Source organism: Pseudochaenichthys georgianus, chromosome 17 (genome assembly GCF_902827115.2).
Source record: "Pseudochaenichthys georgianus chromosome 17, fPseGeo1.2, whole genome shotgun sequence".
Classification (NCBI taxonomy): Eukaryota; Metazoa; Chordata; class Actinopteri; order Perciformes; family Channichthyidae; genus Pseudochaenichthys; species Pseudochaenichthys georgianus.
Genome location: NC_047519.1, coordinates 1,586,257 through 1,611,057, shown reverse-complemented (window position 1 = coordinate 1,611,057; position 24,801 = coordinate 1,586,257). Strand labels below are relative to the sequence as shown.

Sequence of the window (24,801 nt, the reverse complement as noted above, 5' to 3'; positions counted from 1 at the left end):
ATGACAGCGCAGCGCAACTATACTACGGACGTGACTGCCCTGACAGTGACAGCAACATAGCCTGCGTGTGCTGCCACACTTTCCCCTCAAAATATCGTTAAATAACGAAACTTGTAAATATTGCCAATCCATACAAAGTGTAACCACATCATGTAAATATGAAAGCAATCTTTACAAAATAACAGCGTTGGTTTAATCTATGACTATTTTGACCATGTTTGTGCTGTTTTTGCCATAGAGAAGCATTGCCACGGAAGTGCGTTTTGAACTATCCCGGTGTAGGCATAGACATATAAAGAGTAGACGCCGCATTGGCTGCTGGGGCGCAAGAAATACGGCCGCCATCTTGGACCGGTCATCCTACAGACATTCTACCCATAGACAGCAGAGGTTTCAAGATGCCAGAGCACTGTGCAGCATATTGCTGTGCAAATCGGCGGACGATTGCGAACAGGGGTCGGGGGATTACTTTTCACAAGTAAGATTCAACATTATAATTGGTTGTATTTTGTAAATAGAATATTATTGTACTGTATTGATGTCCGCCAGCGAAATCGTAGCCAGCAAACATTATGTTCATGGCCAACTGAGACTTTATAAATCGCTGCTGTAACAAGTGAATTTCCCCGTTGTGGGATGAATAAAGTAAAATCTAATCTAATCTATCTAGGAAGAAGGAAGAAAATAAGCTTGACCTCCTTCTTAAAATGTTTTTGTGTTGACTCTCAAATCTCCCGTTTTTATTTTGATGGTTTCCCAAAGACAAAGATATGAGAAAGAGGTTATCAGTCATGCTTTGGAGGAGACGCATGCACGGGGCATTCGGTTGTCATGAGCAACTTTGTGTAAATATGGTTTGGGCGGGGTGGTGTCATGTTCTTGTGTTTAACTTGAACATTTACATTTTTTATATAGATGTAGAAGTACATTTTCATTTTTTATGACATAGATATTCTTTTTTACTGATATATAACTTCTGTCTATGTATAATGTATTATTGTTTCTTCATTTATCAACTTATTAAAATAGCTGAGTATAGGCCTACACAATCTGCTTCTCTATCATATAGACCATTAGTGTTTTTTTATGTGTGTGTGTGTATATATTATATATCGTGTGTCTTTTGCAAAATACCTATCATACATAACATAGGCTATCAAATACCAGAATATTCTATTGCTGTTAAGCCTACTATGAATATTAAAATACGCCGAATCATGTGTCCGGTATCATGCCTACATATATGACGTTTGCAGAAAACCCCCCCCGTGAAAATCAGTTTTGTATTCAGCGAGTTATGATTGATAAAATGCGCTGACACTTCATTGCGCCTGCCAGACAGATTACACTGAGTGGAGCGGGTGACCGGTCCAAGATGGCGGCCCCACGGCTCGTCAGCGCCAATAGGCAGTAGCGGTCGATGCGGCGTCTACTCTTTATATGTCTATGGGTGTAGGTGTGACCATAGATATATATATAAACACTAGATGGCTCACACGCGCTGCTGGCCAATGGAGACCGACGTTGCCACTTGGCCGCCATCTTGCTACAGGCAGTGCTCTCATTCATAACATTATGGTTTACTATTTAAATAACCATAGCTTGCTCAATTTTCAACCGATTTTCAAACGGTTTGGTTTTTTATAAACATCAAAGATGTAGTTATGATACTGCATACTTATAATCATGGACTTTCATATGAAAATAACATTAATCAGATAAAGCAATAGCTATACACACACACAAGGTATTTATATTAAATATTTGCCGGTGTATATATTTCCATTTATTTTATTATATTGTCAATATTTAAAATAAATTATAAATAAATTATAAAATTAAAATACATTTATATTTTATATATAAAAATCGGTCTCATGTTACCACTCTGTAAGCCAAGAGTTGTTAATTTAGCAATGCCTTAGCTTGAAGAACAGGGACACAACTAATGACAATAGCATATGTTGGTATATTATTTAGATATTCACACCTTTATCAGAAGAACCAAACCAACATAAAATGTGCTCACAGACAGGCCAGTTCTGTCTAATTTATCACAATTATTTTTGACATGAGATCTTCATATCATCCTAGTTTTGTATTTAGTTTCTAGATTTGTAAACAAATCCTGAACCTTTGAAATATGTTATTGAAAAAAGACCAAGAATAATATAAACTGTACCATATGTCCTTCTGTAGTCCATTTGTGGTTTGTCTTGACTCACCCCGGCTGATATATCACAAAATCCACTGTTTAAATTGTTCCCTATATTGCCCCTATGCCCCTGTAAGGTGTCCTTGGGTGTTATGAAAGGCGCCCCCCCAACATAAATGTATTATTATTATTAAGAAGAAGAACAACTTGGTGTGGTGTGGAGGGGATGTAGGAAGCAGGAGCAGGTGGGGAGAGATGGGGCTTCAAGGTTCAAGGTTATTTGTTTTAAATGTGTCTTGCACACAATAAAATAAAATACAGTATACCACAAAACCAATAAGACACACCGTGATACATGGCACACCAACAATCAATCATCGTCCAGCCTCAGCTTTGGTATTCTTTCACAACCATGTTATGGGTTTATTAGACTGAGCAAACATAAACATATGTGGTGATCCCACGGGTTCTTGTTTGCAGACAGCGGCGATTGGAGCATCCGTAGGCTGCACAAAAGTCCGGCATAGTCAGGTACTTCTGTAAACACAAAGCCAGCAAATTCCTGTATCATAATGCAAGATGTTTTTAACAAGCCAAACCACGTGGAAGAAATCATGTGTAACTTAAGTTGTGTTGAAAAGAAAGAGCAGTTCTGCCTCTCCCACTGGTGTAAAGTTGCTGGGTGAACTTTGTAATACTAGGTCTCACTGACAGCCTCTTGTTATTAGCCAGCTAATAAATACAACCACAAGCTGCAATTTCAACATGTCCAAGCATCCTGTATCATAGCCATGCTAATAATGTTTATAATAAACCAAACCGTTTGTAAATCAGTCAAGATTTCAGCGAGTTAAGAGTATTTCTGTGCAGATCACTCACCTTACAACAGCTACCATAACGCGAATCAGAGTAACTGTTGACTGTAGCAAGATGGCGGCCAGTCAGCTACGCTGGAAAATATCCCATGAGCCATCTAGTGTTTATATATATCTATGGGTGTGACTACCCGATCCGTCACCCTGCGCGATCGGTTTTGCGCATGTGCGAGAGGGTCCGCCATGTTGGACAACTCCGGACGGCAACCCAAGATGGACACTTGACACAGTGGCTTTTAGCAAAGCTCAAAAAGAAAAACCGAGAGAGATGAGTTATTGTTATTACAACGTGACTTCACTATTATTTAACAACTCTTTTTATTGGGTTCTTTTATTTGGGGTTAAGTACATTGTCAGAATAAGTGAGAAATAGATTTAACTTCTGTTAGACAGCTATCATACTGAATAAATATTTACTGTGAATGTATGCAAAAATGTATGGCATATGGCTGTCTAACATAAGTTACATTCATTCCTCACTTATTCTGACAATGTACTTAACCCCAAATAAAAGAACCCAATAAAAAGAGTTGTTAAATAATAGTGAAGTCACGTTGTAATAACAATAACTCATCTCTCTCGAGTTTTCTTTTTGAGCTTTGCTAAAAGCCACTGTGTCAAGTGTCCATCTGGTGTTGCCGTCCGGAGTTGTCCAACATGGCGGACCCTCTCGCACATGCGCAGAACCGATCGGGCAGGGTGACGGATCGGGTAGTGACAGTAGGTACCAGATGTGTTCGGGGTACCAGATATGTTCGGGTGTATTTCCGTCGCAGCCGACATCCGTCATATCCGTCTTCTCACCTCCCTCTGCTCCCAGCGCTCTGCTGCCACACACCGGCCGTCTGCGGAACTGCAGCCGGAGGAACTCGGTACAGCTTGTTATGTGTGTGTACTTGTGCACATAAATAATGTTTCTAATTATTTACAATTAAAAAATATATATATTCTGCGTTACTTTAGCCAACACTTTTATAAGGCCACGAGATTAGATAATTACGAAATGTGTAGATAGAATACATATCTTTCAGGTTGTTATTTTGTCATTAATGTTTTATTTACCTTTTAGTATTTTTATATAGTATCTGAACTTTGGAGAGGAGTTGGGAGGCACACGACACATCAAATCACATCTACAGATCAAGACGAAGCGAATGGAAGTACTCCTAGCGTGAACATGTTTATGAAAATGTGTGCAAAGTCTCCGAACATCCTAATAATAAGCTCATATTTGAATTCCCCATAAAAAAACACATCATTCAGTAAAAACAAGGCCCCACTGATCATCTGCTCCCTGATCTCTCTGCGAATTGAAAGTACTTATTGCCGGAGATCGCATGCTGTGGTTTTATTAAATGTGCCAAGTGCTAGGACTGTCTTAGGGAAGAAAGCTTTTAGATGTGCAGCTCCACTAACTTGGAACAGTCTGCAAAAAGAATGGAAAATTACCAAGCTAGTACCACTACATGTTTTTAAAGCTCGGTTGGATGCTACACAATCAGATGCTGTTGGTACCTGTACATGTGGATAGATATGTTGTTCTGTTGTTTATGTTTGTATGTCTTCATGTGGAACCTACTGCTGCAGGTCTCCCTTGAAAAAGACATCATTGATATCAATGGGATTTTACCTGGATAAATAAAGGTATTGAATCCAATGAAAACATATCCAAGTGTAACAAACATCCAGTATTCACCTTACTGTGTTTTACTAACAGTAACCAACTAATAATTTTCATAAAGTGCATATTTATTCCAAACTCACAAAATATATATGTAATAAAACAATGCTCAATGGTACACAGTATCCAAACTCTTTAGGCACTGGTCAGAGACATTCATGTAAAGCAGATACTGAATCCAATACTGGTAAAAACGTTGCAGAGATCAAATGTTTCCTTGTCTGAACGGAGAAACCTAATTTTTAAAACAACATTTTCAGTGTGTGATTTGAAAGATAAGTTCTGATCAATAATACAACCTAGATATGTGTATGTAGTGACCCTTTCAATGTAAATATCAGTCCCTTGAACAGTACAAATGTTGGGGAGAAAAGAAGTTAACTTTTTGCTATTTGAGAATATCATGAGTTTGGAGTTGTCTGCATTTAATACTAACTTGAGTTGAGATAAATGGGATGGAATAACATCAAAGGCAAAACATAAACAACAGAACAACATATCTATCCACATGTACAGATGCCAACAGCATCTGATTGTGTAGCATCCAACCAAGCTTTAAAAACATGTAGTGGTACTAGCTTGGTAATTTCCCATTCTTTTTGCAGACTGTTCCATGTTAGTGGAGCTGCACATCTGAAAGCTTTCTTCCCTAAGACAGTCCTAGCACTTGGCACATTGAATAAAACCACAGCATGCGATCTCCGGCAATAAGTACTTTCAATTCGCAGGGAGATCAGGGAGCAGATGATCAGTGGGGCCTTGTTTTTACTGAATGATGTGTTTTTTTTATGGGGAATTCAAATATGAGCTTATTATTAGGATTTTCGGAGACTTTGCACACGTTTTCACAAACATGTTCACGCTAGGAGTACTTCCATTCGCTTCGTCTTGATCTGTAGATGTGATTTGATGTGTCGTGTGTCTCCCAACTCCTCTCCAAAGTTCAGATACTATATAAAAATACTACAAGGTAAATAAAACATTAATGACAAAATAACAACCTGAAAGATATGTATTCTATCTACACATTTCGTAATTATCTAATCTCGTGGCCTTATAAAAGTGTTGGCTAAAGTAACGCAGAATATATATATTTTTTAATTGTAAATAATTAGAAACATTATTTATGTGCACAAGTACACACACATAACAAGCTGTACCGAGTTCCTCCGGCTGCAGTTCCGCAGACGGCCGGTGTGTGGCAGCAGAGCGCTGGGAGCATAGGGAGGTGAGTAGACGGATATGACGGATGACGGGTGCGACGGAAATACACCCGAACATATCTGGTAGGCCGAACACATCTGGTACTGACACCGGTGTTATGCCGTAGGTTCAAGCCTTGCCGTGGATTGAAGCCCTGTTCGCGGGGACGCGCAAAGGTGACGTCATCGCCTGTTTTGAGCGTTCACCGTTTTCTAAGCTTTTTTCACCCTTTTCAAAGCTTTTTTCTCTCTTTTGAATGATATATCAGATTAAACAGCAAACGGCTAAATAAATAATGTGCATACAATTGCGAGGAGGCTCGTTTTAAGGACACGTTTTTCAGATCTGTCACAATCTTCGTATTGGAATAAACTTACGTTTTTGAGTGTATAGTCCCACGCTGTTATATTCCTCCTTCCTACAGAACAGACAATGACAGGATAATATGTGATTTGTCAATAGTCCTATTTCTTAAAACCTTCTCTGTTGTTTAAGTGTCTGATAACCACGAATAGTAAGCAATGATATAACAGTAATGATATCACATGATCATGTCAGACACTGTGTTATTTTCAATCAAGCCTAAAAGATAATGTGTTCAAACTGGCTTCACTCACTTGAATTGCTTCCTTGAATATCATTTTTATATATCCTTACTCAACACATGTTTGTATTGTAATGCCACTCCTATTTTTTTTAATTGTATTTTAAGGTGACATTGAATGCTTTGAAATAAAGTGTATTATTGATCTTGTATCTGTGCCTCTATTACATTACATTTAATTTTCTATCACACTATTAATGTTCCTTATTTTAGACTAGGTTAATCCTGGTGTCAATAGGGAAGATCCGCACTGTTCTCTATATAACATGTTCAGATCAGGTGTTGGAGCTGCCGGATTTGGAACCCCCCCTATATCTTTCTCCAGGACAGTCACAGACTCACCAAAATCACACTGGTGCTGGCTGTTCCCCTCTAGTTTGTGCTCACAGAAGCATTTCACTCTGGGCCCAGCAGGTCAAAAACTAAAGAGGGGCTTCAAAATCCGGCAGTGCAGTTGCTAGAGCTGCCGGATTGTGAAGCCCCTCTTTATTTTTGTACCTGCTGTGCCCAAAGTGAAATGCTTTTGTGAGCACAAACTAGAGGGGAACAGCCAGCACCAGTGTGATTTTGGTGACATTGTGACTATCCTGGCCAAAATGACAGGGGGCGCTTCAAAATCCGGCAGCTCTAACAACTGCACTGCCGGATTTGGAAGCCCCTCTTTATTTTTGTACCTGCAGGGCCCAGAGTGAAATGCTTTTGTGAGCACAAACTAGAGGGGAACAGCCAGCACCAGTGTGATTTTGGTGAGTCTGTGACTATCCGGAGAAAGATAAAGGGGGGGGAGGGTTCCAAATCCGGCAGGAGAAATACCTGCTCTGAACATGTTATGTAGAGAACAGTGCAGATCTTCCCTATTGACACCAGGATTAACCTAGTCTAAAATAAGGAACATTAATAGTGTGATAGAAAATGAAATGTAATGTAATAGAGGCACAGATACAAGATCAATAATACACTTTATTTTAGGGCACCTTTCAAAGCATTCAATGTCACCTTAAAATACAATTGAAAAAAAATAGGAGTGGCATTACAATACAAACATGTGTTGAGTAGGGATATATAAAAATGATATTCAAAGGAGCAATTCAAGTGAGTGAAGCCAGTTTGAACACATTATTTTTTAGGCTTGATTGAAAATAACACAGTGTCTGACATGATCATGTGATATCATTACTGTTATATCATTGCTTACTATTCGTGGTTATCAGACACTTAAACAACAGAGAAGGTTTTAAGAAATAGGACTATTGACAAATCACATATTATCCTGTCATTGTCTGTTCTGTAGGAAGGAGGAATATAACAGAGTGGGACTATACACTCAAAAACGTAAGTTTATTCCAATACGAAGATTGTGACAGATCTGAAAAACGTGTCCTTAAAACGAGCCTCCTCGCAATTGTATGCACATTATTTATTCAGCCGTTTGCTGTTTAATCTGATATATCATTCAAAAGAGAGAAAAAAGCTTTGAAAAGGGTGAAAATACGGCGAACGCTCAACACAGGCGATTACGTCACCTCTGCGCGTCCCCGCGAACAGGGCTTCAATCCACGGCAAGGCTTCAACCTACGGCATAACACCGGCTCCCGTCGTTCACTATAGGATCCACCCCTATAGGAAACGCCCCTATAGGATCCGCCTCCTTGCTGCGGTCTGCAGCCAGACTCTATTGACTTTTTCCCCCATTTTGTTTGTACAGCTAACGGCCACTAGGGAACCTCCTAAATCTATGGATTTGACAGGTACAATTAACCACCTTTAACTCTACGGGCTCTAGGACCGGTCCGCGCCCGCCACCTTTAAGCGGCGGCTCCAGCAGGAAAAGCTGGAGGCCGGAAAAGAGCGAGACAGGTAGCGCGCCAAAGTAAAAGTGGAACCGAGAGACAGAACGAGAGCAAGACAGACAGACAATTTAGCTGCTGCGGCTTATATGCAGGTGCGCTTTATAGTCCGAAAAGTACGGTATTCAAAATGGCATTTAAAGGGTTAAAATCCTGAAAATGATTAGATTTGTGGTATTTTCTATTAGGGCGGAAGTTCCTTTAAAGATTGAACCCAAAAAAGTTGTGAAAAAAACCTTTTAATATAATGTTTTTATCAAAGTCTTTTGCAGTGGACTTTTTTGTCTCGAATGACTAATTGGCGTGGTCCAATCGAAGGATACCGGAAGAGACAATGGAAGGGGAAACACTGATAAGATAGCTAAAAGAGAATAGATGGGTAGCTTTACAACAATATATAACATTCGTATACATAAAAACGTCATTCTAATTTCTCTGCACGACTATGAGTAATACCCAAAGGCGAAGCTAGGAAACGAATACCTACAAATACTAAGATGGAATAAAATGTCTTGAAGTTTACGTTCTGATCTGTCTTTTCCTGTAGGTCCAGACGCTCCGATCCACTCTCTCCCCGAAGGAGCGCCCCCTGCTGGCCGACAGGACAACAACAGCCTGGATCTGCCCAGAAAGGTAGATGGAGTGTGTGTAGAAGTGTGTGTGTGTGTGTGTGTGTGTGTGTGTGTGTGTGTGTGTGTGTGTGTGTGTGTGTGTGTGTGTGTGTGTGTGTGTGTGTGTGTGTGTGTGTGTGTGTGTGTGTGTGTGTGTGTGTGTGTGTGTGTGTGTGTGTGTGTGTGTGTGTGTGTGTGTGTGTGTGTGTGTTCATCTCACTGTGTAAAGACACAATTCCATGGGGAAGAAATCCCAATAATAACATCTCAAAGCAGACACGTGTTTGGAAATGTGTTATTTTTAACTAAGTGGTCAAAATTATTCGACTAAATACATGATTATCATCAATCGTGTGCAAAAAAGCCCTAAAGTGTGTGTGTGTGTGTTCAAGTGTCTCTGTGTGTGTGTGTGTGTGTGTGTGTGTGTGTGTGTGTGTGTGTGTGTGTGTGTGTGTGTGTGTGTGTGTGTGTGTGTGTGGTGTGTGTGTGTGTGTGTGTGTGTGTGTGTGTGTGTTCAAGTGTCTCCGTGTGTGTGTGTGTGTGTGTGTGTGTGTGTGTGTGTGTGTGTGTGTTCAAGTGTCTCTGTGTGTGTTCATGTGTGTGTGTGTGTGTGTGTGTGTGTGTGTGTGTGTGTGTGTGTGTGTGTGTGTGTGTGTGTGTGTGTGTGTGTGTTCAAGTGTCTCCGTGTGTGTTCATGTGTGTGTGTGTGTGTGTGTGTGTGTGTGTGTGTGTGTGTGTGTGTGTGTGTGTGTGTGTGTGTGTGTGTGTGTGTGTGTGTGTGTTGAAGTGTCTCTGTGTGTGTTGAAGTGTCTCTGTGTGTTTGTTGAAGTGTCTGTGTGTGTGTCTCTGTGTCCCCTCTCCGTGTGTGTGTTCAAGTGTCTCCGTGTGTGTGTTGAAGTGTCTCTATGTGTGTCTAAGTGTCTCTGTGTGTGTTCAAGTGTCTCTGTGTGTGTTGAAGTGTCTCCGTGTGGGTGTTCAAGTGTCTCTGTGTGTGTGTTCAAGTGTCTCTGTGTGTGTGTGTGTTCAAGTGTCTCCGTGTGTGTTGAAGTGTCTCCGTGTGTGTGTTGAAGTGTCTCCGTGTGTGTGTTGAAGTGTCTCTGTGTGTGTGTTCAAGTGTCTCTGTGTGTGTGTTGAAGTGTCTCTGTGTGTGTGTTCAATTGTCTCTCCGTGTGTGTGTGTGTGTGTGTGTGTGTGTGTGTGTGTGTGTGTGTGTGTGTGTGTGTGTGTGTGTGTGTGTGTGTGTGTGTGTGTGTGTGTGTGTGTGTGTGTGTGTGTGTGTGTGTGTGTGTGTGTGTGTGTGTGTGTGTGTCATTCACCCTATATGCCATTGAAAACCTCTTATTTGTGACTTCTTCTGTTGAACTGTCCTCGTAGAAGAATGCGGCCGGGGATCAAGGGAAGAACAAAGGGGCGAGGAAGAAGAGGGAGTACGTGCCCCAGAGACGGTCTGGAGGCCACGCTGTTCTGCTCACACTTCACAGAGCGTCTCAGGTACGCCTTCCTCCATCACATCTACACAAAGTACCTCCATGTGTTGCACCGTGGCTCCATCTGATGTCTCTCCCTCCAGATCCCAGGCGGCAAGGGCTACATGTTTAAGATGGAGCTCCAAGCCGAAGCTCAGCAGCTCTGCGATAAGTCCTTCTCTGTGGTGAGTGGAGTATTCGTTGCATTTAAACCTGCTTATTACACCCTAATAAAGCGAGGATTTGACACGACTAATGATTTTAAACATGATTTCATATATTTGAAAATTAGCGTTTTGCTTTCGCTAAGATAAAATAGTGGCGTAGCAACTTAACTTAAAATGACGACGGCACTAATCGAGATGTTCTGGTGTACTTTAGATATTTCACCTTATTCTGTGTGTTGACATTTACGACCATCCCTGCTTCTAATCTCCCGTAAGGAATGTGATAATGGACGGCACTAATCGAGATGTTCTGGTGCATAACTGTCGGTCTTTTACCTCCTTTTATTTATGTTGACATTATTAAACACCAATATTTAGAAGTATTGGATCATTGCGTGTGGGCTGTAACAGTTTAACACGGTAGACGCTCTGAAATGACCACGAAGCATTATGACACTGTAACGATCAACTATCTAAACTAGTTGTGTTAATTAAACGCACAAGGGGTTCTTGAATGAAACAAGATTATAAAGGTAAACAGAAATAATAAACGGATAATCTGCTCCTTTAAACAAAATAAACAGAGACAGATTTCATGCATGGATCCATTATATTGACAGTTTTCCAGCCACACAACACAAACAAAACAAAACAGTCCGCTCTGGGATACACAACAAGTGTCTTTTCTGCCTAATCCAGGCTATTGTTCATTGAGAAAAAAACTGTTGCTCCTGCGCCCGTCGGTGGCAAAAACAGAAATGTTTGTAGGCCTTTTACGGCTATATTCCACACAAAAAAGAAACACGAGGTCCTGCGTGGCACACAGGAGCGATCTCACCCTGTGTCAGAGAGAATATCTCTCTCTCTGTGCGCGTCCTCTCCAAGGAAACGTGCTTCCAGGTCGGTCGATGCAATATCCACATACGGTTACTTTCAGTTACTTCCCCTATTTTTACACATGCTGAGAAACCGTAACCATCCCGCTGAATACCCGCATTCACCACACAGGCTTCCTCCTCCCGTGAGAACCACCCTGGCATCCTGTTGACCTGCCCTCTAAAAAGCCTCTGGGCGCGCCGCGACAGGTGAATATGCAAATGAGGCTTGCAGAACCACACCCTCAAACCAATATAAAAGTGGACATTTTAACGATTGTAGTTGCGAGGATAATACACATGCATCATAGATTCTCATTTCATTTGAATCTAAACTACATGCCTTAACCCTTTCCCCTGCCCCTACAGTTTATAACAAACACTAAGATCAATCTGCGACTGTCACAGATCCCCCCCCCCCCCCACCGGAGGTATGAGGGGCTGCACCCCGAAGTAGGGCTTTAGGTTGACCACATTGATAGTGTCCATTTTCTTGTTCTGGCCGTTCCACTTTATCTGGTAATTGATAGGGTCTAATTTTCTCACCACTGTAGCTGGACCCGACCATTTAGGCGCAAGCTTTGCTGAGAAGTTCTCTGATGCTTTAGAGAGTGGGTGAGTGCGGACCCAGACCAGGTCTCTCAGCAGGAGTTGTACACCTCTCCTGTGGGTATTATAATACTTGGCTTGTCTGGCTTGGCATACTCCAACTCTCTTTTTTACTTGTTCCACCATCTTTTGTTGTCTTTCCAGTAGTGTATATGTAGGTTGATGAGGGGGAGGTGGAGGGCTGATCAACCTCTCCAGTGGGCCTTTCAGGGATCTTCCGAGTGCCAGGGCTGCAGGTGTTTGCCCCGTTGTCTCCTGATAGGCAGCATTGACAGCAAAACGAAATTCCCTGATCCACTGATCCCAGTTCTTATGTTGTGTCCCCACATAAGAAGCAATCATCGTTTTGATGGTCCGGTTGGACCGTTCCGTGAGATTGGCTTGAGGATGATAGCTGGTGGTGAACTTTTGTGTGACTCCCCAGGATTTGCATAGGTTGGCCATTTCATGGCCAGTGAACTGCGCGCCCCGATCAGAAACCAACTCACGTGGGACACCGAAACGGGTGAAGATCTCATCTTTTAAGACGGCGACAATCTTGTGAGTTTTGCTGTCTTTTAGGGGAAACATCTCAACCCACTTTGTGAAATAATCCACAACCACGAGCAGAAAGCAATTGCCTTTTTTACTGCGGGGAAAAGGTCCCATAAGATCAATCCCCAGCTTTTCCCAGGGCTCCTCCACCGGGGTAGGCTGCATGAACCCCGCTGGTTTTTGATTATCCGCTTTCTAGGCCTGGCAGGTGTTGCAACACTTCACATGGGCCCACACATCCTTCCTAACAGACTGCCACCTCAAGGATCTTAAGAAGAGTCTTAAGTCTGCCCAGATGTCCACTCACGGGATGGTTGTGGAAGTACTCCAGAAAAGATATTACTAGACTATTGGGAACCACTAGCTGATATTTGTCTCCCCCTACTCTCACAGGCGACCGCCGATACAGAATACCCTGTAACACAGTGTACCCTATCCTCTCTGGCTTACAAATGGCAGCAGACTGTTTTGCCATGTCACTGATTTCAGGGTCCCTTTCCTGGGCCTCTCGTATGTCTGATAGGGTGGTTGGTAAGTCAGAAGCACAGTGAGAGGTGTTTGAGGCAACATACGCAGTTGTGGATGGATGTGCAATCGCTCTGGACAGGGCATCAGGCACTATGTTCTGCAGGCCTTTTCTGTATTGGACCCTAAATTGAAATTGCTGGAGTCGTAAGATCCACCTAGTAAGCCGGGAAGAGGTCTTCGGACAGTTGAAGGCCCAAGTCAGAGCAGCATGGTCTGTGTATACCGTGAATTCTTTTCCCTCAAGAAAATGTCGCCACTTTTCAACAGCCCATACAACAGCTAGACATTCCTTTTCTGATGTGGAGTAGTTACACTCGGCTCCTCTCAATCCCCGTGAAGCATAAGCTATCACCTGCTCCCTTTCCTGAGTAGCTTGGACTAAGACTGCACCCAACCCGGCGTCACTAGCGTCTGTGTGCACCTCAAACGGAATTGAGTGGTCAGGTTGTGTTAGGATGGGAGTGCTGACCATAGCCTGTTTCAAGTGTTCAAAGCTTTGCTGGCATTCTTCGCTCCATATCCACTCCACCGCTTTCCTCGTCAGGCGATGCAAGGGAGCTGCCATATCTGCAAAGTGGGAAATGAATTTGTGGTACCATCCCACAAGTCCCAGAAATCGTTGCAGTGACTTGATATTTGTGGGAGTAGGATATTCTTTCACTGCCAGTGTTTTCTCTGGATCCACCTGAACCCCTTTCTCAGACACTATATGGCCAAGGAACTTTAACTCTTGCTGGAAGAAATGGCATTTCTTCAGATTGAGTGTTAAATTAGCCTCATGCAGTCTCTTCATCACAGCGTTTAAATCATTGAAGTGCTGTTCTTGTGAGGGTGAAAAAATGATGACATCATCAATATACACAAAGCAGAATTTTCCCCTCAGCTCTCCCAGGACCTTTTCCATCAATCGCTGGAAAGATGCACCGGCGTTCTTCAGCCCAAATGGCATGCACTTGAACTGGTAGAGGCCTATCGGTGTGATTACTGCTGTCTTGGCCTTGCTTTCCTCTGACATTGCCACTTGCCAGTAGCCTGATTTTAGGTCAAGGGTACTGAAGAAGGCGGCTCCATGCAATGACTCCAACAACTCATGAATAAGTGGCATAGGATAGGCATCTTGCCGAGTCTTAGCATTTAGAGGTCGAAAGTCAACACAAAATCTTGGGGACATGTCAGGTTTTGGCACCAAGACCACTGGGGATGCCCAGACTGACTGTGACGGTTCAATAATGCCATCCCTAAGCATCTGCTCTACCTGGTCTATTATGATCTGACGCTTGTGGGGTGATACCCTGTATGCTTTGCAGCGCACTGGAACCTCGTCTGTAGTAAATATCTTGTGCTCTTCTACCTTAGTTTTCCCTGAACTGCCTGAACACACCTTTGGCCAAGCCTTCAATATTTCTCTAACCTCTGGTGGATGAGCTGAAAAATCTGGGGCAGTCTCTTCTTGAATAGGAAATGACTTGGATAGCGGAAGTGCTATTATGAGACTAACACTGGGGTGAGCTGCCGGGATCTCAGCCGGTTGAGAAAGGAATGAATAGAACACATAATTCCTTGGCCCCTTTACTCCATATGTTCGGTCTCTCAGGTTGATAATGGTTGAGGTCTTGGTAAGGAAGTCCAAGCCTAGAATGATGTCGAATACCAGGTTGTTGTCATCGATGATGTATGTTTCTAGCGACCATATCATGTCATGCCAGCCGTAGAGTAGCTGTACCTTTCCTAAGGCTCCATGGCATGTCTTCCCATCAGCCAAAGCAAAGCTTTGGTTCTCACTGGGCTTCAGTTGCTCTCCTTTACGGACTACATCCAGCCATTGGCTGTGTCGCATGAGGGAGTATGTACATGCAGTGTCAAAAACAGCTTTACACTGCATTCCTCTCACCTCTACGGGGACATGTAGGAGACTTACTGGATTTCTCTTCCCTCTCTGCACTATGGTCACTACATCAGCAGGTTTCTTAGCGCTCCATTTTTCCTGGGGTCTTTTGTTCAATTTCTCTTTTGCTTTTTGTTGATCCACTTTCCCCCAATATTCTTTTGCAGCTGTGCAATCTTTTTCCACTAATGTGCCAATTGACACCAGTTGGTCCACGGTTCTGACAGTGCCCCGAAGACAACCAGCTATTCTGGGATTACAGTTGTTGAGTATTTTCCTCACCAACTCCGCCTCGGTGATATCGGGTTTCCATCGTAGACAAAGGGCTCGGTAATCATAGGCAAAATCCCTCAAACACTGTTCGGGTACCTGCACCATATCCCTCAACTTCTCCTCCACTTCCATGAGGTAATCAGGAGGTAGGAAAGCTGCATGAAAAGCTTCTTTGAATTCTGGCCAGTTGTGTACTGTGCTTTTTGCTACACACCACCAACTATGCGCTGGCCCCTTAAGAACCCCAGATAAAGCCCCTATTAGCTCTGCATCTGTTAATGGCCTAACTTCAAAGAATGTTTCACAGCGATCTACAAAGTTCAAAACCTCTCCAACCTCCCTGGAACCACCGAACGAGGGGAACTCCATATGAATGACAGGCTTTGAATACACCACCGGCATACTGCTTGGATGGCGGTATACTGCTCCTACAGGTGTGATGGGGTTTATATTGTCAATGACTCCTGGTGGTTGTCCCAGCGGAAGTAGGTCAGTGAATGATGTCCTGCCGTGTGGCGCAGCATCAATAGTATCAAGTTATCTTCTGGCAATCTCTGCTCGGCCGACAGAAACCCCAGCAGAGGGAACTGAATGAGTAGGAGTGGGATTACTAATATGAGGACACGACACCTGAGTGTCAGTACCAAGAGAAGGAGCATGGGTGTGAGAGGCACTAATGAGAGGTGTTTGAGCTGGAGTGGTGCGACCATAAGACGTCTGAAAACTAGCACCAGCACTGACAAAGGGCCTATGGACCGCAGGGAGGCTGGCGCGCTTCCGCCTTTGGATTTCTGCCTTCCATTTTTCATCACGCCTTTGTAAACAGTCCACCAGTTTCTCTTCAAAGTTTTTCAAAGTTGACATAACATGATGCTCCAGTGCTTCAACATTCTTATTCACGAAGCCTCTGATGCTATCTTCTCGGTTTAGCGCACTATTAACTGAATCTCTAAAATCAGCCTCAAGGGAGTTAACTCTCTCTATAACTGTTCCCAAGTCTGTGGAGAAAGATGCAAGAGCAGGATATGCCTGGTAAGATGTATTATCCCAATCTCCTATACTTTCCTCCTGCTCTGCATCAGATATATAAAGAGAACCGATCAAAGAGGTAACATCAGTAATAGATCTTCTTGTTATCCATGCATCACCTCTATTCTCATGGTGTTGCCCACTGTTCTCCTGTGCTATACTACCTTCTTCAGACTCATTCTCTCATTGTGCTTCTATATTCTGTTGTACATTTTCTTCAGAAGCCATTGCCTGACTATGGTTATTTTACACAAGTACAGAACACGTTTTTCTCTTCTCATCCAATCATTACAATTCAACACATAGGCTTAGTGTCTCAGTAAACAAAAATATGCCAATTGGCAGTTTCAAAATCTCCAAAAATGTTCTCTTTAAATAATATCAGATTTTTAAATCACATTTCAGTCCCCATACTGGCCACCATCTGTAACGATCAACTATCTAAACTAGTTGTGTTAATTAAACGCACAAGGGGTTCTTGAATGAAACAAGATTATAAAGGTAAACAGAAATAATAAACGGATAATCTGCTCCTTTAAACAAAATAAACAGAGACAGATTTCATGCATGGATCCATTATATTGACAGTTTTCCAGCCACACAACACAAACAAAACAAAACAGTCCGCTCTGGGATACACAACAAGTGTCTTTTCTGCCTAATCCAGGCTATTGTTCATTGAGAAAAAAACTGTTGCTCCTGCGCCCGTCGGTGGCAAAAACAGAAATGTTTGTAGGCCTTTTACGGCTATATTCCACACAAAAAAGAAACACGAGGTCCAGCGTGGCACACAGGAGCGATCTCACCCTGTGTCAGAGAGAATATCTCTCTCTCTGTGCGCGTCCTCTCCAAGGAGACGTGCTTCCAGGTCGGTCGATGCAATATCCACATACGGTTACTTTCAGTTACTTCCCCTATTTTTACACATGCTGAGAAACCGTAACCATCCCGCTGAATACCCGCATTCACCACACAGGCTTCCTCCTCCCGTGAGAACCACCCTGGCATCCTGTTGACGTGCCCTCTAAAAAGCCCCTGGGCGCGCCGCGACAGGTGAATATGCAAATGAGGCTTGCAGAACCACACCCTCAAACCAATATAAAAGTGGACATTTTAACGATTGTAGTTGCGAGGATAATACACATGCATCATAGATTCTCATTTCATTTGAATCTAAACTACATGCCTTAACCCTTTCCCCTGCCCCTACAGTTTATAACAAACACTAAGATCAATCTGCGACTGTCACAACACAGAATAATGAACTATTTAAAGCAAATCAAGTTTTATTTATCTAGCACATTTTCAAAACGATTTTTGGTCGAGCCGAAGTGCTGTACATACAATACAAATACTTTACAATAAAAACACTTTACAACAGCACACATAAAGGAAGTGTTCGGGTGTTTTGTTTGATTTTAAATAAACAAAGTCTTGGCTTTCAGAATATGAAACTTTTATTTCCAAAATCACACGATAAATACATGTTTGAATGTTTGAAGCTTGTAAAGGGAAGACGACAGCTGTCCCTCGCCACTCTGCTGTTCCGCAGCGCCGCCCCCCCTCCCTCCGCTGACATTATGAATGTAAGGTTGTAGCTTGCTGGTAAAACATGTGTAGCCCCTTGATGCCATGCTAAGACAATCTTAATAATGTGTAAAAGTCACCGTTGAACCTCAATCTCTTCGTTGACATCATCCAGATTATTTAGCAGGAGGTCATTTCCCGCTTTCAAACCATCCAAGTGATCGAATGTCACCACATGAGACCGACCCTTCTTCAAAACTCCAAGCTCTAGATTAAGATGGAGGCGTGTGGCGTAGTGGGTTAGTGCCTAGGTGTTGGGATTAGGGGGTCCACAGAATTGAGTATGTGAGTCGCTTTGGAGAAAAGCGTCTAACAAGTAACATGTAGTAATAAAAAAAAGATCCATGTTATTGAATTAAAATAAAGTTCTAATGTTTTATTTATTTTTTAAATCGTACATTTGGGAAAACCCGGCGCTCCCGGAGAAATCCCGCTTTGCCACGGACAAGTTAATGAACTTTAACCCGTGGTATTTATCTCGTGGCAATTGTAGCTTGCTGGAAGAATATCTAAGCCCCCTGATGTCATGCTAAGACATCTTACTAATGTCTGTTTTTTTTAAATCGTACATTTTGGGAAAAACCCGGCGCCCCCGGAGAAAACCCGCTATGCCACGGAATAAGTTAGTGGCTTTTATCTCCTGGCCCGCTGAGCTCGATTCTCCTGAACCGTTTTCTTGAGTTCAAGGAAGTCATTGTGAACGGTGACGTTGTTCACATTCAAGCCGTTCATTCGGTCCTGATCGGCGTTTGGATTCTGAACCGCTGTGTTTCTTTCCCTCAGCGACTCATCGCACATAGACTGCAGGTCGTTCATCTTTTCCTGCAGGGTTTTGTTCTGAGGACGACCCTTCCTTAAAACACCAATCTCCAGGTTAAGTTCCACGAGATCCTTCGTCATGGCGGCACTATCGCACCCCAAGGTCTCGTTGGATGCCTTCAAAGCCTCGTAGTTGATCCTGAGATGCTTTTCCTTGTGAACCTCGTTGCTCAAACCCTGGATCTTGTTCATCAAAGCCTCGTTCTTCCTCTTAACGTCCTCTCTCTCAGCTTTCGCCTCCTTGTAAGAGTCCTCGAGCTCCATGAAACGCAGATGCCTTTTCTTGAGCTGCAACACTTCTTCTCGCAGGGAGACATGTTCGAGGCTCATGGTGGCTTTTTCTGTCACCATTGCGTTGTAACTTTTCATAATGGTGTCCTCGTTCTCAAGGTCTTGGCACAACTCGACTTTCTTTTGTTGCAACAATTGGATTTGCTGGGAAATCAACTTTTTTTCTTCCTTCGCAATTTTGTATGACACCTGAAGTTCCTCGAAAACCAGAAGCCTCTGTGAAAGCTCAAAGATCTCTTCTTGCAAGTCTTCGGTTTGGCTCCTCTCCTTATATTTCGACCGGTTCATTTCATCCATCTCAAACTGCACCATGCTTTCATTCTCAAGCTCCCTGCGGAGCTCGTCCACTTCCTGCTGCAGAGCCTGGTTCTTCTGGAAAACCGTCTCCATCTCCGCCTTAGACACTTGGAAATGTTCCTGAAGTTCCTCTTTCCTTTGCTTGAGACACTCGAGTTCTTCCTCAAGGCCACCGTTTACTCTGATGGTTTCCTCTGTGTCGCTTCTCAGTGCATCGAGCGTTTCCTCGGCAGCGGAATAGCCTTCGATCGTCGAACGCACCGCTTTAATCTGTGCTTCGAGCTCTCTCCGTCCACGTAGTGCAGCTTCATGCTCGGCTTTGATAGCATCGATGCTATCCAGCTTATCTATCTTGTCAAACATCTGTGCCTCGAGGATCTGTCGTTCACGCTCCAATTCCTTGTTCGTCTGGATTAGTCCCTGGAACATCGCCTCTACGGTAACGTTATTTTCGATCTTCTCACTAAGAACCCTCGCTACTTTTTCGAGGTAGGCACACTTGCGCCTCGCGACATCTCCCTCGGCCTTCAGAGCGTCAAACTGCTCCCCCAGCGCTGGAAAGCTGCCGAACTGTTTTTGTATGGATTGTATTTCCACATGTTGGGTCTTGAGGTGTTCTTGAACTGCCCCAAGACTCCTCCTAACGCCAGCGTAGTCGCCTCCCAATTCCACTTGTTCCTTATTGCAGGACATGTTGTTTTAAGATGACAATGATACACACACGGTAGCAACTGGTAACTGTTTCTTCACGGGGGGAAAACTGAATTTCGTGGTGTGTTGTCAGCGTCGGAGTGGTTTCTGCTAAGCCAAGATATGCTGTGCCTTAAAGCTGAAACTGGTCTCCTTGCAAGTTTCCACTTGGAACTATCGATGATGTCACAAAGCACATTACAGCGTCATCGTGACATCACTTGGAATTTCTGCACGACGCTCACATGTAGAGATGTGGCCGTGGCAACAGTGAAGATGCATTCTGGGTAACTTTGCCCAGGCATTCCATTTTTGAAAAAACAACAACAAGATGGCTGACTCCTACTCTCTATTCTACTCAATATTCAGGGAGTTCTTTGTGGAGGATTACGTAGGGGAAATGAACACACCGATGTTCTGAAACTAATGTATAAAAAGGGACTTGTTGTGTTGGGATGTCCTGTTAACAATAAACCGTTATTATTACTCACATATTGTCGTCAAAAGCAGAGAAAATACTCCAATTGAAAATACTTCCTAATAATACTCTTTTTAAAAAAAAAACTTGAGTCTGTCGGCACGAAATATTAATGTTTTTGGTACAAAATTAGCTTGAGCACCATTTTTTATTGGCCATTTATTGACCGATATGACGGCACAGGGTACCCTGATCAGAGCGTCCTGAATATTTGTATTTTAATTCAACTTGTATGTGTCTGTAGCCAGATCTGGGCAGTAAGTACACGGCCTGGTCTTCAGTGAGCACTCTGATCCAGAAGAACCTGGTGATGAAGACCCACAACCCTGCAAGGTACAGAGGAAACACACACACACACACACACACACACACACTCGATTGGTTGATTGACACACGCATTATTTCTGTACGAGTGTTTTGAAGTGGAAACGGGGGCTTCTCCTTCGTTTAAATGGAGTTCACTCTTCCTCCCTCTTCAGGTATTCTCTGACAGAAGAGGGTCTGGCTTTAGGGGAGCGCCTCGAGTCTTTAGAGGGAACTAAAGGTCCAGAAGGAGACAGAGAGGAGGCCGGAAGTGAAGGAAACGAGCAGCAGGAGGAGGGAGAGGAAGGTGGCCCGGGGATTGTGGACCTCACTGTTAGTGATGATGACGAAGAGGAGAAGGAAGAGGAGAGAATACAGTGAGTGTGCTTCAAAACCTCTGGGACAAAGACGTATCATTATCTCGACAAGTAACTCTACTCTGAAATGCATTTAAGTGCCTTTATTTTCCTTTTGTCATATGTTGTATAGACGAAGTGTTTAGAGACCAGTTAAGCATTCAAGATGGTCTTGGTTCTGACAATCTTAAGGCCCAGCCTCCTCCAACAACTTGCGACATCAAAAGGAATAAATAGTCCAAAAATATATACAACGATGCAAGTAAAATGCAAAAATAGGTCAACTATATACACGTAAAAAGTAAATACAGAAAAATACGGTGCGTTCTACTTTTATATACGAAAATACGTAGACTTTCCTTTGTGTGTTTTAGCTTGTAATGTTTCTGTAAAATGTGTAAGTAATATATATTTAAGACCGAAATATCTCCGTTATGTTTTATGATTGTGTAAATACAATAAAAGGAATTGAACCGTCTTTCTCCAGAGCTACCGAGAGGCCGACCTCCTCCGCTTCCCAGCCGAGGGTTCTCGTTCCCGGGATGTTCTTTTCGGGGAAACCCCAAAATGTACCGAGCAGAAAGTCCTGGAGTCTCCTTCCCGGCTCCTACGAGATCATCCTCTGCGTGGACTTCATCGAGACAACGGGGTAAGGCCGCGGTGTGTTTTAAATGTATGTGTGTGTGTGTGTGTGTGTGTGTGTGTGTGTGTGTGTGTGTGTGTGTGTGTGTGTGTGTGTGTGTGTGTGTGTGTGTGTGTGTGTGTGTGTGTGTGTGTGTGTGTGTGTGTGTGTGTGTGTGTGTGTGTGTGTGTGTTTGCTGAAAGGTCGGTGTGTTTGTGAAGCAGAAGCAAAAACTGCAAGCAGGATCTGGTGAAAGAGCTGCAGAGGAACGGCGTGACGTTCGACGTGAGGAAGCTCAACGTGGGAGACTTCCTGTTGGTCGCTCGGGAGAAGGTCGCGCCTATTCCAGGTAACGCAACGTCAACATGTGTCCCCTCTTCTCCATGTTTTTTCTACGTCAACATGTGTCCCCTCTTCTTCATGTCTCTTCTACATCAACATGTGTCCCCTCTTCTTCATGTCTCTTCTACATCAACATGTGTTCCCCTCTTCTTCATGTCTCTTCTACATCAACATGTGTCCCCTCTTCTCCATGTCTCTTCTACATCAACATGTGTCCCCTCTTCTTCATGTCTCTTCTACATCAGCATGTGTCCCCTCTTCTTCATGTCTCTTCTACATCAACATGTGTCCCCTCTTCTTCATGTCTCTTCCACATCAACATGTGTCCCCTCTTCTTCATGTCTCTTCTACATCAACACGTGTCCCCTCTTCTTCATGTCTCTTCTACATCAACATGTGTCCCCTCTTCTCCATGTCTCTTCTACATCAACATGTGTCCCCTCTTCTTCATGTCTCTTCCACATCAACATGTGTCCCCTCTTCTTCATGTCTCTTCCACATCAACATGTGTCCCCTCTTCTTCATGTCTCTTCTACATCAACACGTGTCCCCTCTTCTTCATGTCTCTTCTACATCAACATGTGTCCCCTCTTCTCCATGTCTCTTCTACATCAACATGTGTCCCCTCTTCTCCATGTCTCTTCTACATCACCATGTGTCCCCTCTTCTTCATGTCTCTTCTTCATCAACATGTGTCCCCTCTTCTTCATGTCTCTTCTTCATCAACATGTGTCCCCTCTTCTTCATGTCTCTTCTACATCAACATGTGTCCCGCCTTCTTCATGTCTCTTCTACATCAACATGTGTCCCCTCTTCTTCATGTCTCTTCTACATCAACATGTGTCCCCTCTTCTTCATGTCTCTTCCACATCAACATGTGTCCCCTCTTCTTCATGTCTCTTCCACATCAACATGTGTCCCCTCTTCTTCATGTCTATTCTACATCAACATGTGTCCCCTCTTCTTCATGTCTCTTCCACATCAACATGTGTCCCCTCTTCTTCATGTCTCTTCCACATCAACATGTGTCCCCTCTTCTTCATGTCTATTCTACATCAACATGTGTCCCCTCTTCTTCATGTCTATTCTACATCAACATGTGTCCCCTCTTCTTCATGTCTCTTCTACATCAACATGTGTCCCCTCTTCTTCATGTCTCTTCTTCATCAACATGTGTCCCCTCTTCTTCATGTCTCTTCTACATCAACATGTGTCCCCTCTTCTTCATGTCTCTTCTACATCAACATGTGTCCCCTCTTCTCCATGTCTCTTCTACATCAACATGTGTCCCCTCTTCTTCATGTCTCCTCTACATCAACATGTGTCCCCTCTTCTCCATGTCTCTTCTACATCAACATGTGTCCCCTCTTCTTCATGTCTCCTCTACATCAACATGTGTCCCCTCTTCTCCATGTCTCTTCTACATCAACATGTGTCCCCTCTTCTTCATGTCTCCTCTACATCAACATGTGTCCCCTCTTCTTCATGTCTCTAATAAATTCCAACTCGTAACCATTTAGTTTTTCTCTGACTCCAGGTCAGTTGCGGACCCCCGTCGGCCGTGAGCTCGTCCTGGATTACATCATCGAGAGGAAGAGGATGGACGACCTGTGCGGCAGCATCATCGACGGGCGCTTCAGGGAACAGAAGGTGAAGAAAATACATCTCCGTCAACTTGAGTCTTCTCCGTCGAATGATTAGTCATGTACTCCGTTAACCAGAGCCCTGCATGCTGACTTGACATGGCTTGTTTTGCCCGACAGATGGTCAATAATCCCAAAGATATTTTCAGTTTATTATGATATGAAATGTAGAAAATCATATTTAAGATTAGATAAACCTTTATTAATCCCCGTAGGGTTATTCTATGGGTAAAGCAGCAACAGGTATACGAGTGAAACGCGGAATATATCAAAATAACAATATAATAATTCGGTGGAACTGTAAACATACATATATGGATACTTAAAATGTGTATACATGTCTGTCTTCAAGTGCATGTCCAAAAGTAGGTACATAGGGTGCATCTTAAGTTTTATTTGCACTTGATGATTAATTTAAACATTTAATCGCAAATCAAAAAGGTTAAATCTTTTCTATGCTTTTACTCTCCGTATGTTTTGATTAAAAAAAAAACATTTTCCATCTTGTTATAAATTTGAAAACACTAATTGATATTCTACGATGCTGTTAATCAGATTATATAAAGAGTGATTTTTTACACGTGCACAGCGAGAAATGTCCCTTTCTTCTCCTCGTCAGTTCCGTCTGAAGCGCTGTGGTCTGCGTAACCCCTGCTACCTGGTGGAGGAGTGTGGGAAGGCTGCCTCTCACCTGAGTTTACCTGAGAGCACGCTGCAGCAGGCCATCATCAACACACAGGTGAGAGAACACACACTCACACGCCTGCATGGTGCTTTAGGTGCTGTTTACACCAGAACGCAAGGGGGAGGGACTTAGAGCGTGCTTGAGAGGGGAGGGACTTAGAGCGTGCTTGAGAGGGGAGGGACTTAGAGCGTGCTTGAGAGGGGAGGGACTTAGAGCGTGCTTGAGAGAGGGGAGGCACTTAGAGCGTGCTGGAGAGGGGAGGGACTTAGAGCGTGCACGAGAGAGGGGAGGGACTTAGAGCGTGCACGAGAGAGGGGAGGGACTTAGAGCGTGCACGAGAGAGGGG

The 24,801-nt window shown here is 43.3% G+C and overlaps 1 protein-coding gene across 1 annotated transcript in view; it reads left to right on the top strand.

The window, feature by feature from the left end:
- Nucleotides 1-24,801, top strand: part of LOC117462011 (crossover junction endonuclease MUS81-like) — a 29,847-nt gene continuing 5,046 nt past the window's right edge. Inside the window, exons 1-11 of the mRNA XM_034104043.2 lie at nt 1-13; nt 434-478; nt 8,913-8,998; nt 10,351-10,467; nt 10,547-10,627; nt 20,749-20,837; nt 20,984-21,184; nt 21,651-21,812; nt 22,007-22,134; nt 23,665-23,777; nt 24,390-24,509. Coding sequence (XP_033959934.2) covers nt 1-13; nt 434-478; nt 8,913-8,998; nt 10,351-10,467; nt 10,547-10,627; nt 20,749-20,837; nt 20,984-21,184; nt 21,651-21,812; nt 22,007-22,134; nt 23,665-23,777; nt 24,390-24,509 — 1,155 coding nt within the window. The remainder of the gene's footprint in view (nt 14-433; nt 479-8,912; nt 8,999-10,350; nt 10,468-10,546; nt 10,628-20,748; nt 20,838-20,983; nt 21,185-21,650; nt 21,813-22,006; nt 22,135-23,664; nt 23,778-24,389; nt 24,510-24,801) is intronic.